Genomic DNA, 14,989 nt, shown 5'->3' with positions numbered 1-14,989 from the left:
CCCCCTCCCCCCTTTCGTTATTCTGAAGTGGTTGCCCTTGTGACAAGTTTCACAGTTCCGGGAAACTGCCGCACCCTTTCTTTGGGTCGAACTGAGGAGAACGTCCAGAGGCACAGAGCGCCACGACTAATCCACTGAAAGCTTTTAGAATTCCACAAGACTGCTGACCCCTAGCCGTGGAGTCCGGTGGTATGCAGCTTGAACTTCTCCCGCGGCGAAAGAGGAAGGCACCTCCGTTCCGCTAGAGCACTGTAGCTAGAGGGCTTGCTGAGAGGAGCGCGCAAACGCGGCGAGCGAGACGAACGAAAATACAAAGTGGCAGCGGCCACTGTTGCGGTAGGGTAGCTCAAGACCTCCTAGGGGTGGCTAGCCTAGCCGCGGGTCGGCTTATCTGCTCGGGAGACGCTTCACCTTTGAGAGTGCCTAACGAAACGAAATGAGGATAAAAACTCGGCGCCAAAAGCACGGTTTTGAATACGACGGTTTGTACATAAGTCGACAAGTACATAAGCGGCACATCAAGGCCTTCGACTTGGTGCAGCCTTCGTGTGACAATGCACCGAGGACACCTAAGCACATCTTTTGTGAACTCATGAAATGTCCATATGAACGTTGCTGAGCGGTCCTTCGAGGTATGCACTGCTCGCGGGCAAGTGAGCGCGTTGAGAGGCTTTTCACTCCGATCCATGACGTCATGTTATCTGGCCCGAATGGGTGGCGTTCTGTATCTACAGGGTTTCGCGACACCTGAAGAAAGTTGCAAGTTGGTGTGGTGTACTTGTCTCTTCGGTCTCCGACAAGTTAGCCCGCCTCTGCTCGCGGAGGAGAGAAAGGACTGATCGACTGATTTTATTTCTCGCAAAAACAATGAGGTGGGCTGCGACAAATAACGTGCCACACCTTTCGTTGACTGCGCCAAAATCGTAGAAATTCCGCTGTCTTGTGGAATGTGACCGGGGCGCTGCGAGGATGACCTGGAGTCAAAAGCATGGTTTTGCGCAGTGCGGGTCATGCTTTCGCGAGATTGGGGTTTCGTCAAAAAAAAGCGAGCTAGGCCGGCAGATTCTGAAGATTGCGTCAGTGCTAAGATTGCACCCTTTGGATCTTATGTTGTCTCCAAACATCGCCATCTTGCGTGCCTTCAGCGCTTACCCTTCAACTAACGTACAAGCTGAGGAGAGGTAAATACAGGGTGAAGGGGGGGGTCGGGAGGGGGGGGGAAGGCGCATGTTAAAGAAAACCAGGGTGTCAAATTTTATTCGGAGTCCACCACTGCGGCGTGCCTCATATCCGAGTGGCTTTGGCACGTACAACCAGCACTTCTGCCGCAATGCGATGTGCCATGTGAGGCAATGACTGTGCTCAACCCTCTCATAGGTTATGAACAATGGCGCACAACAACGCCTCAAGGAAACAGGTCTCCGTGTGTTCTGTGTAGACAAACGGCAGTGGTGCACGCAAGGTAACGTTTGCCATCAACTGAATAAATTAAACATTCGCCGTCAACATCACCGCTAATTATTCTCTATCAAAGCAAACGGCATAGAGCTTAGCTTTTTTAATAACAGTAATGTGCGACCGCATGCGATAGCCGCCTTAAAATTAAAATTCCCGCTATTCATTCTAATGGGTGGCGCCCCTCAGCGGTGTGTTGGAACGGAGTGAACGCGCCGTCAGGGTACCCACTCTACTTCGCGGTACTGTAGCGCAGTTCATACCTTTTCTACTTTCTCTCTGCAGCGAGCATGCAACGAGACGCACGTGCTGCAGCTGCAGGCGCTGAAGGTGGCTGAAGGTCACTGGTCTCGCTTTGGCATTCCAGTAATTCATTGTACCCCACGTCATTGTTAGTGTTTCGACCCGTGCTGCGAGCGCTTCTGAGAAAGGAAGTCTACAGTGGCGCCTCTACGGGTGGCGTACGAAGCTGATTTGGGCCGAGTCAGCGTCAAGACGAGTCAGACGTGAGCTTCGAGTGTTCGAATTGTCATCGTCGTGTCTGGTCTTGTCGAATGTCACGAAGTCAACGTTTTCTTTGTAGGAGCTTCGCCAAAGCTTTTTAGTTGCGTAGTTCACGAAAGTCATCGTTAGCAGTGTGAGCTGTAAATCGGGTAGTCTGACTGCTGCATCTAGGCTACGAAAACGATGGACGACCAGCTTGTGTCACGGGTTCGTAAAAAGCTCAACGACGAGAGCGTCAAGCTGTGGCTACCTCCTTTTACTGTGAACGATCAGGAAGGAACCTTTCCCGATGTAAGTGAACACTAGATGCTTTGCCACAAGTTAATTTTCGCTCCATTTAGTTGTATAGTTTTGATGTATGTTTCTCCTACATCGTCTCGTTTACTTAACCACTACTGTTGACTTTTCAGAACTTAGTGGCTCGGTATGCGACTGAATTGCAGCTGGATCCAGGTGTTGTGCTTGCTGTCTTCAGGCACTTGAGATGCCATGCCGTTGAAAAACTGGCGGCGAACAGGAAATACCAAAGCACTGGCGTGGCTACCTTGAGAGTAAGAGTAGTCAACCCTCGTCAGGTTGGTAAACATGTTTGTCGTGATGTGTATCGAGTGGTTTCAGAGCTTGCTTGAGTGAACTCCTGTTGCCAAAGATTAGGACACCTTTGTCTTTACTAGGATTGTCATTTTATCAAAATAACTATATAATTTTTTTGCTTTGTCTTCTGTGGCTAAGTTAGTGACAAACACGTATCAGTGCAGCAAGCGTCACCAATTTAATTTTTTTTCAGAAAGTCGTTGTTACGTGTCTTAAAGCATTAAAATCCATGTTTTATTCACTGCTTGCTTAATACTCGGCACTCTTTCAAAAAGTTGTATTTGCAGGTCTTGCTTGCAATTGGGCTCAATTGACCTCTTAACAAAGTCTTTGTTCGATTCAAATAAGCATCTAATTTTCTTGCCCTAAAATGCGTCAGAATTTCCTCTGGACATGTTTAATATAGACAATCACTTCTTTAGCGGCTTTCATATGTATAATAGCAATGGGCGTGATGTAGTGCTGCACTAAGCTACTCTTACATTTTTAGTTCCATGGATTTGACTGAGGGGATGTCAGAATGAGTGGCTGTTATGAAATGCGCAACATGTATACTTAATTTTTTTTTTTTAATGTTCCCACAGCATTGTTGCCCCTAGATTGTGCTTTTCTTTCTGCACTTTGTGCCATCATGAACTCTTGCTGTGTGGACTATTCCATCCAGTGTGACCATTTACATCTAAGCACTCTTTAATGGGCCCCTCAATGCACAGGTTTGAGATTTGCAAACTGGCCCATGCCTAGATTACACGATGATTATGTGTATAAGATATTAATAAGGTTTCAAAATAAATTAAAATCCTTGCCTCCTTATTCATAGTAACCACTGTTCTTGCTAGCAGAGGCATTGTGCATGTTGCCTACCATGTTGTAAGCTCCACCTGCAGTGCATGCACCAGGAGCAACATGCGAGGTTCCCATGAAATAGTGTGCAACACTGCCACCAGAAATTGGAGGAAGTGAGAAGAAAACGTACGAATTTTTATGTAAATTTGACGAAGCTCTTGGCTTCATATGGGAGAAGGCACTGGAGGATTGTCACTTGTGGAATGTGGTAGAGGCATTGGAAGAGCGCCTCTGGCATTTGGAGGGTACATCACCTACGCACCCTTACCTATTCTACCATCTCTGCTATTGCTAAATATTTTTGGAAAATAATCTGTACTCGCTGAACACACTTTACAACTTCTGCTGTTTAAAGGGTCTCTCACCAGGCCCCATAGCAAATTTTGGTTATGCGCTGGAAGTTGTTACGTGTCCTTTAGTTCTGCCGCAAAAATTTTTCAAATGGCTCATTGATAGCCGATATAGAAATATTTCGGGAAGCGAGCTTCACCGCAAACATAGACGCTGTCTCCACTTGCCCCATCTAACCTCCGCAAGTGAAATTCCTTCCCTGCGTTCTCCGATATCGAACCTCGACGATTGCGTGCGCATATGTCACAGGCCCCGCCTTCATTCTTTTTTTTTTCTCTCCTCGCTCTTTTGTGGCGCGGCACACTCCCGCTGACGGCGGCGCGTGCGAGCTGTTGCGATTGTCTTGTTTCGCACAGCACACGATTTTGCGTGCTGTGCATGAGGACACCTGAATAGCGGTATAAGTCTGTGCTACACGAATACTGAGGCAGACACAAGCGGATCAGAGCATGATCCCGTGCTTGAACATGGTAGAAAATGACATTGTTTTGGTGTATGTGCATGTGGCTGCATGACATGGGAACAAGCAGACGAAGCAGAAGTACATCTCTTGCTGTGGTGCAAAGTAAAACAAAAATATGCAGCAATTCGGTTCATGTGTTTTATTAATTAACTAAGCTTTAATTCGCCTGTTCTAGCAACATATTAAACAAACAAATGTTGGCTTGAATAATTCTCGAAGTTACGTGTCGCCACAAGCGACGTCGCAGTGTGAACATGTGTATGTAGGCGCACTAGCACGTGTACGTCGCCCTCTGGCTTGGAGCACAGCGATCATGAGGGGAAAGGCAAACTGCATTGGGTTTGAAGTTTCAGATTTTTATTCAGCGCGTAGCGAAGTAATATTTAGCAGACGCGATCGTTAGCCCGCATTGTATGCTCCGCGCTTGTCAGCCGAAAATGGCCAGACCTGGTGAGGGGCCCTTTAACAAAATTTCTGATGTGAACTGCTGAAGGAGCCATCCCATTTAGAGCAATGTTCTTTTTGCTTGACTTATGTAACTCGAGTAACATAACTTCTCTACCCACTGTCGGGAACCTACCATTTTTGCCCTTACCCGCCGTGGTTGCTCAGTGGCTATGGTGTTGGGCTGCTGAGCACGAGGTCGCGGGATCGAATCCCGGCCACGGCGGCCGCATTTCGATGGGGGCGAAATGCGAAAACACCCGTGTACTTATATTTAGGTGCACGGTAAAGAACCCCAGGTGGTCGAAATTTCCGGAGTCCCCCACTACGGCGTGCCTCATAATCGGCAAGTGGTTTTGGCACGTAAAACCCCATAATTTTTTTTACCATTTTTGCTCACAAGATTGCTTTTTGCCAATTCCAACCACCTTTGGTTTTGGCTCCGATATGTCCGGCACAATATCTTATTGGCTGTCACATTGGGTTCTTTTAGTAGCTATGACCCATGAGTGTCCACTCACAAACAGCTGGAGTGATCAGGAGGCAAGGTGGCAGAGAAAGACTACTAAGACCCTAGCACATCAAGCAGTACAGAAAACAACATAGCAACTGCAGGTATTTGTGTGCCAAAAAGCCGAGCAGAAAGATGTTTCATGTTGCCTTTCTGCCAACGACTTGTCACTAAGTGCAACATTGCCCTCGCCAGCTGATGCTTTCGGCATGCCAATACAAATCTAACAAGACGGGAAGTTGCAAAACAAAATTTGGCACTTAGTAAATTCGTTAAGAATCATATCTTGTTGGTATCTTTCCTACCATATAACGCAAGCAAGAATTTGCCCATTTATGATCACTGAGTTCTGATAAATGGATACTTCTGTTCTGCTGTATGTGCTCTTACATTTTCATTGTACAGTCATACAAATGTTTAGTTTACCACAGCACTTATATTGGTTTTATTTGGCATGTTAGGTGGTTTACATTTATAATAAAAATCTAACAATAGGAATGCTGTGGAGGCCAGGCTGTCCCAGCACTGGCCTCCTCCCCTTCCGTTAGTAACAACTATCGATGTTTACACAAGGTACTACTGCAATATAGCCTAATCTTGAATTGAATTCTGGGGTTTTGCCTGCCAAAACCGCAATTTGATTATGAGGCACATACCCTAATCTTATGAACAAAGAAACCCTAAACAATGTCAGCCAACTTTTGCTTCAACACCAGTGCTTCTTCACCTTGAGTAACACAGGTAGTTAATGACCCTCTGCTGTGCAGCTTATTGCTAGTGTTACATTAACAATTACTGCTGTATCCTCCATAAGAATTTGTTTTAATTGTTTTTTTCAGCAACCACGCAAGGATTTTGAACTGATTGAAATTATGCTGCAAGAAAGTGGTCAGAAGTTACGAGAAGTAGTTGCTTCAATGTGTGGCATGGACCCATCCATGGTTAAATTAATCTCTGGTGGCAGGGTCATCCAGGATGGCAATTCCTTGCAAGACCAAGGTGTGAGGGTAAGTAACGTGAATTACTTAAGGTCTGGCCTGTTTTCCTCATTGCATTTAATAAATGTATCTTACCTTGATAGCATAACGGGCAATTAATGGCACTGGTTCTTGTGGAAACTGCTGATGAGTCAAGAGAGAGAGAAAGGCAGGAAGTCGAACTGAAGAATATTCGTGATGACGCTGGCCTTCTGTCCTCTGTTGATTCAGGCAAGTACTTTTGAGTTCTACGTACATTTGTAATTCGACCTTGTGCCTTGGTGATTCTGATGGCTTGACGCCATGAAATTCAAGCCATGGCTAAATATTCCAGTTGCGCTGTTACTTTATGTTATGCTACTTGGTTTCTGTTTTCAGATGACCCTGGTAGCAGCAGATATTATATGCAGATAGCTGACCAAACTGGAAAGCCTATTGCTCTCCCCATGGCAGAAAGGAAGGCACTTGGTGTTGCTATGGTCCTCCATGAGAAAGGCCGGGCAGCTTTGAAACGGAAGAAGTACAGCGAGGCTTTGTTGCTGCTGCTTGAAGCAGACAAAGAGTTCAGGTCAGCGAAAGCTTGATTTAAAAAAATTGCGCCATATATTGCAGAGTGTCTTCAGAAATAGGTCTTGCTCAATTTTAAGTGTAGCATTGTTTCACTAAGGTGGGGACTTATACCAGTGAGTTTGTAGGCGCAGACAGGGTCAGCTGCGTTTATTTGAAAATGAAATCCAGGAACTCCGATTTCTCGGTCAAGCCTAGTTGCAAATTAACAATGGTTATCTTTTTATAAGTTCATTTAGCTGTCCCATTAAGTGCCCCATAAGTTAAGTCTATTCATATCGTGCAGTTGTTTGTGACGGTGATTCTTTATGCAACTCTTCCTTTCATATTAAAAGAAAAAGGCTTGCACTGTTAAAAGAAAAATGCCCATATGGCAAACCTCAGCATTGCAGCTTTCAGACATGCCATAAATGACCTGTACTTAGTTCTGTGCTTCGTAGTTAAAGCTACTGATGAAGCAGCAACTTTTTTTATGGCTTGCACTTTCAAAGATGGCCTAGTGCACGTTGGAAGCAAAAAAGGAAAGAGTGACTTGACATAACATTGACTCCATACATTAAGATTGTTACATATGGCTGAGTTACAGAACTGGACCAGCCCACAACGAAACGCACATTTGTACTTTCTCATGCTTGCACTGCTTGAACTAATACAATTGTTGCATGTTGGAAGCAAAAAATGACATGTAATTGGACGGTACAATGGGGCACCACAGAAAAAGTATCATTACGACTTCGCTTATAGGAGCACCAAATGGAGTTTGGAGTTTGAATTGGGCAAGCTACCTTCAGACTATAATGGGCTGCCTCACTTTCCTTGAAAATTTTTCATCTGCATACATGGCAGCATACATACATTGCCTTATTCCATATCTGACCGAATCAACTTGTAATTTTTGTGAGCAATGAACGATACTGTTGTTTTCAGACCACTTGTCGAATCTGCAAGTTTGTAGGCTTAGTACATAAAATTTTTACCATTGCTAGTTGAAGGGGTGGCAGTGAATCTGCATTTAAAGCCCAGCCGATGTTTTTACTTAGTTACTTTATTATTGACATATTGAGAATTTATATTCACAATGCGTATAAGCACAGTATGCAAGGCTTCTTTCAGAAATTTGTACCAAGGGCCACTCCTAAGGACAAAAATTCTACCCATGTTCACGACTCGTTACCCAAGTAGAAGGTCTCAATATTGAATCTTGCAGTATAGATTTGGTATTTCCAAAATTTAAACAGGTTTGAAAGCAGTGCTGAAGTGCACTAGTGGGCTGCCATTTAGACTTTCTAAACATATTTGTAGGCTTCTAAATGCACACTAAAGAGTTGTTCCAGACCTGCAGATACCCTTGCATTTAGAAAGACATCCAAGACCTTCTGACTTGACACTTTCAAATATTGTAAATACTACTAGTGATAAGTAATTAGCTAAATATATAGATCAGAAAATGCTGGCAGCTCCTTCTTATAGCTACTAACAGCACACTGTTCATTTTGTTATACCTTGTATTCTCCTTGTTTTTACTTGGTGCATATTTTTCTGGACGTATATGTGGTTGTGACAATGACTAGTCATTATTACATCACATGGTAAATCCATGAAGTAATAATATAAAGGATAAATATAATTGCATGTAGGTGCATTGTTTGTTTCTGCATTTGAGCCCCAGTACAAACACCCTATGAATGTGGAAGTGCCTTCTTGTAGGACCTGCAATTCAGAGCTCCTGACAAAAGTGGACAACTATGCACTGCTATGCCTTGACATTGCCTGGTGCTACCTCTCATTGAGAAGTGTTGACCAATTGTTCGACGCAGAGGCACGACTCAAGGAATGCGAAAATGGCTTTCGTCGCTCCTATGGCGAGAATCTGGAACGCCTCACTGCAATCAAGGCACGTTACTAAGGAGCAGAGCTCTAGCGACACTGTTCTTGTGCATGCACTCCTGTTAGCACACCTGCTATAGTGACAGGAAAGCTGATGTCATGTTAAGTTTCTCATGACAGTATTGGTGCATGCAAAAGCTCTACTTGAGAAATGAGACATGAGCCAGAAAATTAAAGAGTAATGTAAGTGGGAACATAGTACACTATCCACACTTCACAGTGGCACTGCCTTGTGGCAGAAACTTTTCTTTTGCTTCTGTTTAGATTTATTCAGTCTATTTCCGTTTTGATTCAAGAATTCATGTTGAGTCAGTTCTCATCATTTCAAACTTTGCAAAACCATAAAATTGGTTTCAATGGTTCTAAAGTTAATATTCAGGAAAGTGTTTACAAAGCATAGTCACCTTTTGTGACTAACCTGAACATAGTGAATTTAAATGTGATGACCAATGACTACTGTACGCTAAAAATATTGAAATTAATGTCTACTCTGTCGTAAAAATTGAAGTGCATTAAGTAAAGACTGAAGGAAATTTTGTCATTAAGTGTAGTGTCACTGTAAAAGAGGATATGCAAAATTCACAAGTGCACTTCTCTGCAAGTCAGACTGACCTAACCAACTTGGCAGGTTTCAGGCCAGTAGCATAAATAAAATGTTGGCGTGCCAACCAGTGCCGCCATTATTCTCGCCTTCTGTCTCGCACCATCTGACCTTCAGAAATGTCTCTCTCTCAGCTTCACCAGTGCTGTTAGTGCGAGCTTAGCCATATTAGCTAGGGTACGTTAGATGCATAGAAAAGCCTGCTTACAGAATTTTGCATATTTCATACCTGCCAACTCTCCCAAATTTCGACCAGTCCATGTGCTTATATGTACATGGCCATAAATTTCCCGAAAACTGCCCAACCCCACTGCGAAAAAAATGCATAAAATATATTGCGTAATGCAGCAAAGCTGCATCATCAGTGTAGGCTTAACTCAGTTCGCTTCAGATTGACTTGTTGGGGAGGGCTCGCGAGGCAAAGCTGTAATCTCTGTTGCTCATTGGCAGTTGTCTTTGTCAGCTTTGCCGCAGTACAGTCGTGTTACGTGGTGAAGCATATTAAGGCTGAAACGAAGTCGCTATCACAGTATCACTGGACGGTACATGTTCCTTAATTATGCACCTGTGCGCGTGTCGTCTCTAGTCACAGTATGAGTACCGAGGTGTGTAATAACTGTACTGGCAGCCATTCAGAGCTGGTTCTGACATTGTTGTGACCCAGAAAAAAAATGTTTTCGTTTTGTTTGTTTTTCTTGATAATTTGTGATACATTGTTTAGCAGATGAACTGCAACCAGGTTTTAAGTGGGTTTCTGTGAAATATTTGGGTAGTTTCAAATATTTGAACGTACTGAATAGTTCCATTTCGAATACACATAGTTAGTATGTAATATGTGATTTGTATGTGAAACTTTGAATATTCATCCACCCTTAAAATTTAAGTGCCGACATTAAAAACTTAATTATACTGTGATGGAGCTTGTGTATATTGCTGCTGCTTTTGAGGGGATTCCACATTGAAGATCTTTGGGCCCGATGCCAGCAGCTGGGCAGGTCATTGAAGAAACTATTTGGTGGTTGTGCAAGCTGCATACTGTATATATTTACATGTGGGTGTGACAAGATGCAAGTGTGCAGTAAATCAAATTGCATGAGACTTCAAGAAAATGCCTGCTCAATTGTTCTTGTCAAGTGTGCCTACCTGAGCTCGTGATCAGTAACAGCAAGTTTCACATAGTATTTATTTGAAATTGCGGTTTGGAGATGCATGCTTCTAGCATCATGCTAGGAATCATTAGATTTTGCTTTGATTATGCATTTGTTCCATGTTGAGTGCAGGGGGTCAGAATACTCGGAATAAGCGGAATATATTCTCCAGCATTTCTGAAAGGCCACCTCCACAGCAGATGGCCACATCTGGCTGAGACAGTGGGTGCGCCACCTACTTACTTTCAGTTCAATTCAGTTGTAGTTGTGAATAAAAGGCAAATCAAGGGCCCATCTCACTTTGGAGACCACAACACAGTCATCATGAAGGCCATAATAAAAGTTACTTTACTGCCACTACTGTGGTGCGCGTGCTTCAGAGGAGAGAAAATACAATAACTGCTATGGAGATGTCTGATCCGGAAGGTTTCAAAACTGAAATTTGCGTTTCAGTTGGCTGCAAGAATATTTCACAAGTTCAGACATGTGACAGGACATTCCAAGTGACGTTGGATTGCTGTATTTCGGCTTTATTGCAGTAGCAATTATATGAGCCCTCCTGGCAAAGTTTTCGTCATCGGCATTGTAGTTGAGGTCCGTATGAATTCTTCAGTATGCTTGGTAAACGAGAAGAAAAAGGGTTAACCGAGGGGCCCGATTTTTATTAGGTGTATCGTAAGAAGCCAACAAACACTGACACCGAGGGCAACATAGGGGAAATTACTTGTGCTTAATAAATGCAATAAAGAAACAATAAATAAACGGCAATGAAAGTGGATGAAAAAACTTGCTGCAGGTGGGGAACGATCCCACAACCTTAGCATTTTGCATGCGATGCTCTCCCAATTGACCTACGGCGACATTGTTTCCCCATACACTTTCTTGGGTATTCATGTTTCCTAGTAGAACCCTGGGAGTTTTAGCGAGCCACTCGGACCTTGACAGCAGATGTCGAACATACTTTCTGCCGCAGGTGTCACGAGAACGTGATCTCTTTTTGGGTGAAGGCAACCGGTCGGTAAACTCGCACGTGCTACCTGAAGGCATCAATGTTGCTAGATTACACGTACAATGTACATCAATGTTGCTAAGTACACGTTTTGTGTCGTAGTGCTCCTGTATGGTGCCATAACTTCACACCATAATTTAGCAGTGATTCACTGGCAGATGTCAAGCAACTTATATACTGATTGTTCTAGGGCAAGAGGAGCTTGATGATCAAAGTGCAAGGTTCATTAGCCTGTGATTTTGCAAATTTTTGCATCATGTGTTTGCGCTGTAACAATTTTTATGTCAAGTATGCACCAACTCGCCCAGAAAGAAGTTTTAATGAATGTAAAATCAAGGTTACTTCCTCCTCAGTTTTCGCTGACGAGTTTCTTCGTATGTACACGTACCCGTATGGCTAAACCATCGTGAGTACTCTCTTGATGCTGCACCCTATGAAGACAGCAGAAACTAAGTTCTGCCCGTAGGAAAGCATGTAAATATTTTTGGGTATCGTTTTCAAAAACTAAAAACGTCACATTTTTTACTTCGTCTTTTTTTTTCCGTCTGTGTTAAGTGAATTTTCAGACTGATATGAGCAGTGTCATCATGCCTAGCTTTATTAGTACACATCAGCAAATTTCGCTCTAATGTCAGTGACATAAAGTCTGGCATTTTGAATAAACTATACTCAAACGTATACTCAAACGAATAAACATACCCTATAAGCGCGACCCTTGTAGTGTTTCTGGCAATCAAAATAGATCTCGATGCATCTTTAAAACAGCCATGACGCCAACAAACTGGTGAACATTGAGTGCATTCATTGCACTCTAAATTTATATTTGCATATTTTTTGTATTGCAGTTCAGCTTATCAGGGTTAGTGTGTCCAGACTATGCTGCAAACTCATTTGTCAACTGTCGCAGTGCCTACACTGGTGTGCAGAGTCCTGACCACTGATGATGCCTGTAGGCCGCATGGTCGGCAGTCCCTACGGGCATTGCCGTCTGGAGGGCTGCCCATGATACCGTGAAGACGTCATTTATTATTGAATAATCGGCGTAATTATGTGGACAGACAAAAAAACAGTTCTGTGCACGGGTATGTTGTGCCAATGCCTCTAGCTAGGAGACCTGCACGGTACCGTACTGCAGCGCATTGCGACGTCCAACGGCGGGCATCACTCGGGTGCCTGCACTTGGCACAAGTCAGTATATTCTAGATACTATAGCATGGTCAATGTGCACAGTATACGCATAGTTTTGCCTTGCATGTGCGTCTCGGCAGTTAACCAGAGCATTCCTCCATGTTAGTATTTCTTTCTCATGCTGGTCACATGCAGTTGCCAACCGATAATAACGGGGACCTCTTGGTGTCCGAATAATAGTGACATACTGGATTCACCAGAAAACAAGCGACTTTATTCCACAAGTGGCAACAAAAAATTTGCCGTGCTGTACTGCACAAGATATTCCACCTTCTCGAAAAGTGCAGAGACCGATATACCAATAATTCTGGCTTCAGCCTACTTGCGGTGGTGCCTATATGGTTAAGCATCTGAAATGCGTGATGGCGTGATGGCAGCCTCGGCAAAGAATACATGGTGTGTCCGGAAAGTAGTGCAATTTTAGCTGTAAAAAAACGTTTTCAAGATATCATTACAGATGTTTAAAATTCTTCGAAGTAGGCTCTTCTTGCATCTGCACATTTTTGCCAGTGACTCTGCCATGCACTGTATACATCCTGGAAGGCGTCGACGAGAACCTCTTTTAGAGCCTTTGTCATGGCAGTTTGGATGGCTTCGATAGTCCCAAAATGGACTCCTTTCAGGGTGCTCTTGGTTCTCGGGAAGAGAAATAAGTCCGCCGGAGCCAGGTCAGGTCTATGGGGCGCTGGGGCAGCGTTGCCAAGTTGTACTTGGCCACGAACTCCCGGACACGCAGGGAAGTGTGGCTGGGAGTGTCTTCATGGTGCAACTGCCACGTATCGGCGATATCCTTTCGTGCTCGGAGGAACCTTTTTCTCAATCTCGAGCACATCCACGTAGTAGGCAACGTTGACTGTCTGACCTTGGGGTACAAATTCTTTGTGAACCACACCCTTGGCGTAGAAAAAAAGACAATTAGCATTGTTTTCACTTTCAACTTGCTCATTCTTGCCTTTTTGGGGTAAGGGGACCAGAGTTGTGCCATTTGGAACTTTGGCGCTTCATCTCGGGATCGTACTCGGATACCCATGTTTCGTTGCCAGTAATGACACTGCCCAAGTAAGGTTCAATTTGCATGCGTTCCAAAAGTGGTTCTTATGGTCGTCGGTCAACAGTTTGGGGACTGGCTGGGCGCACACTTTCCGCATGTTCAAATTGTCGCTTACAATGTTGTGCATGGTGATTTTTTGAATATTCAGCCTCTGCTATCATCCGCACACTCATTCGACGGTCGGTGTTCAAAAGATAACTAACGTGAGACACATTTTCGTCACTTTTGCTCGTTGATGGCCATCCAGAGCGGGATTCATCATCCACGTCTTCTCGCCCCCCTTTAAACGCCTTCAGCCACCTTGAAGCTTGAGAGAATGACAAAGCAGAATTCCCATAAGCTTGCTGAATCATTTGGTAGGTATCGGCAAGAATCTTATCGAGTTTAGCACAGAACTTAATCGCCTACCGTTCACGTGCGGATGCTATCGCACGTCTTGACAGAGCACTATCAGAAGGGTCACGGAAACAGCGATCCTGACGCTCCCGGAGCTTGGAGCACGTTGCACACAATGATGAAAAGCTAAGAGTTCCCCCATCTAACCCAACCAATCCGATCATGGTACGTCCAATAGCAGCGCCGGAAAAAAAAAATAATTGCATTACTTTCCCGACACGCTGTATTACCACCGTGTGTGTGAGTACAGCATCTCCACGAACCCTGTCGTGATAAGCATCTTCTGCTATCTGCTCGGGAGTACGTAGGACATAGTGCCGTTGTAAGCTTGCTGCATGCTTTTAATAGGCGATATCCCAAAGGCACCACCATTCCCTGCCGCCTCTGAGCTGGAGCTCTTCAAGGGCGCATCGCTTACGGAAATGAAAGCAGTGCACTGTAGCAGTGTTGGCATGATAAAATCTGAGCTGCATACATGCAGGGCCAGAAGCGGTATGGCCACAAAGAAAGCTGACTACACAGATGCTGCAACCTGCTGGCAAATGCTCGTATGATAGAGCAAGCATAACAGCATATTGATGTAGTGCGCTTAGTAGACAATGAGCTGCAACAAATTACACAAGATGATCAGCACTATGCGGTAGCAGGTACCTTGTTTCAATAGTTTCAGCTTGTGCGTTATTGGTGGCAAGCACAGGTGGACTGAGAATTTTAATGGATGGGTGGGAGGCATGAATGCGAGTTACTTGACAGGTGGTCTCACCTTGTCGTGAAGAGTTGAACCAAGCAAACGCTGAGCTAATATGCAACAACCAAGTGCATTCTACTTGGCTGCTGGTGTAACTTCTGCACCACCAGGTGGCTACACTGCTCCAGCCACTCTCGTTTCTGCCATTCTAGTAAAACACTCTGCCTGGATTTACTGGAACACCGGACAAGCTAAATCTCTATTGAAGTGGCGTCGGTTTCGTTCAGTAGCACATTGTTGTACAAACCT

The 14,989-nt window shown here is 44.3% G+C and overlaps 1 protein-coding gene across 3 annotated transcripts in view; it reads left to right on the top strand.

Annotated features, from left to right (window-relative positions):
- LOC135901241 (NEDD8 ultimate buster 1-like) overlaps window positions 1-14,989 on the top strand; it is a 42,678-nt gene that overhangs the window by 8,690 nt on the left and 18,999 nt on the right. Inside the window, exons 1-6 of one of the 3 annotated variants that reach the window (XM_065430955.2) lie at window positions 1,771-2,250; window positions 2,370-2,534; window positions 6,008-6,175; window positions 6,250-6,376; window positions 6,524-6,713; window positions 8,420-8,606. In XM_065430955.2, the coding sequence (XP_065287027.1) occupies window positions 2,143-2,250; window positions 2,370-2,534; window positions 6,008-6,175; window positions 6,250-6,376; window positions 6,524-6,713; window positions 8,420-8,606 (945 nt within the window). In that variant the 5' untranslated portion in view covers window positions 1,771-2,142. Of the gene's footprint in view, window positions 1-1,770; window positions 2,251-2,369; window positions 2,535-6,007; window positions 6,176-6,249; window positions 6,377-6,523; window positions 6,714-8,419; window positions 8,607-14,989 lie in introns of those variants that run through there. The other 2 variants (XM_065430957.2, XM_065430956.2) reach the window with 2 other exon arrangements.

This window comes from Dermacentor albipictus, chromosome 1 (genome assembly GCF_038994185.2).
Source record: "Dermacentor albipictus isolate Rhodes 1998 colony chromosome 1, USDA_Dalb.pri_finalv2, whole genome shotgun sequence".
NCBI lineage: Eukaryota > Metazoa > Arthropoda > Arachnida > Ixodida > Ixodidae > Dermacentor > Dermacentor albipictus.
This window is presented reverse-complemented; position numbering and strand designations above follow the sequence as displayed.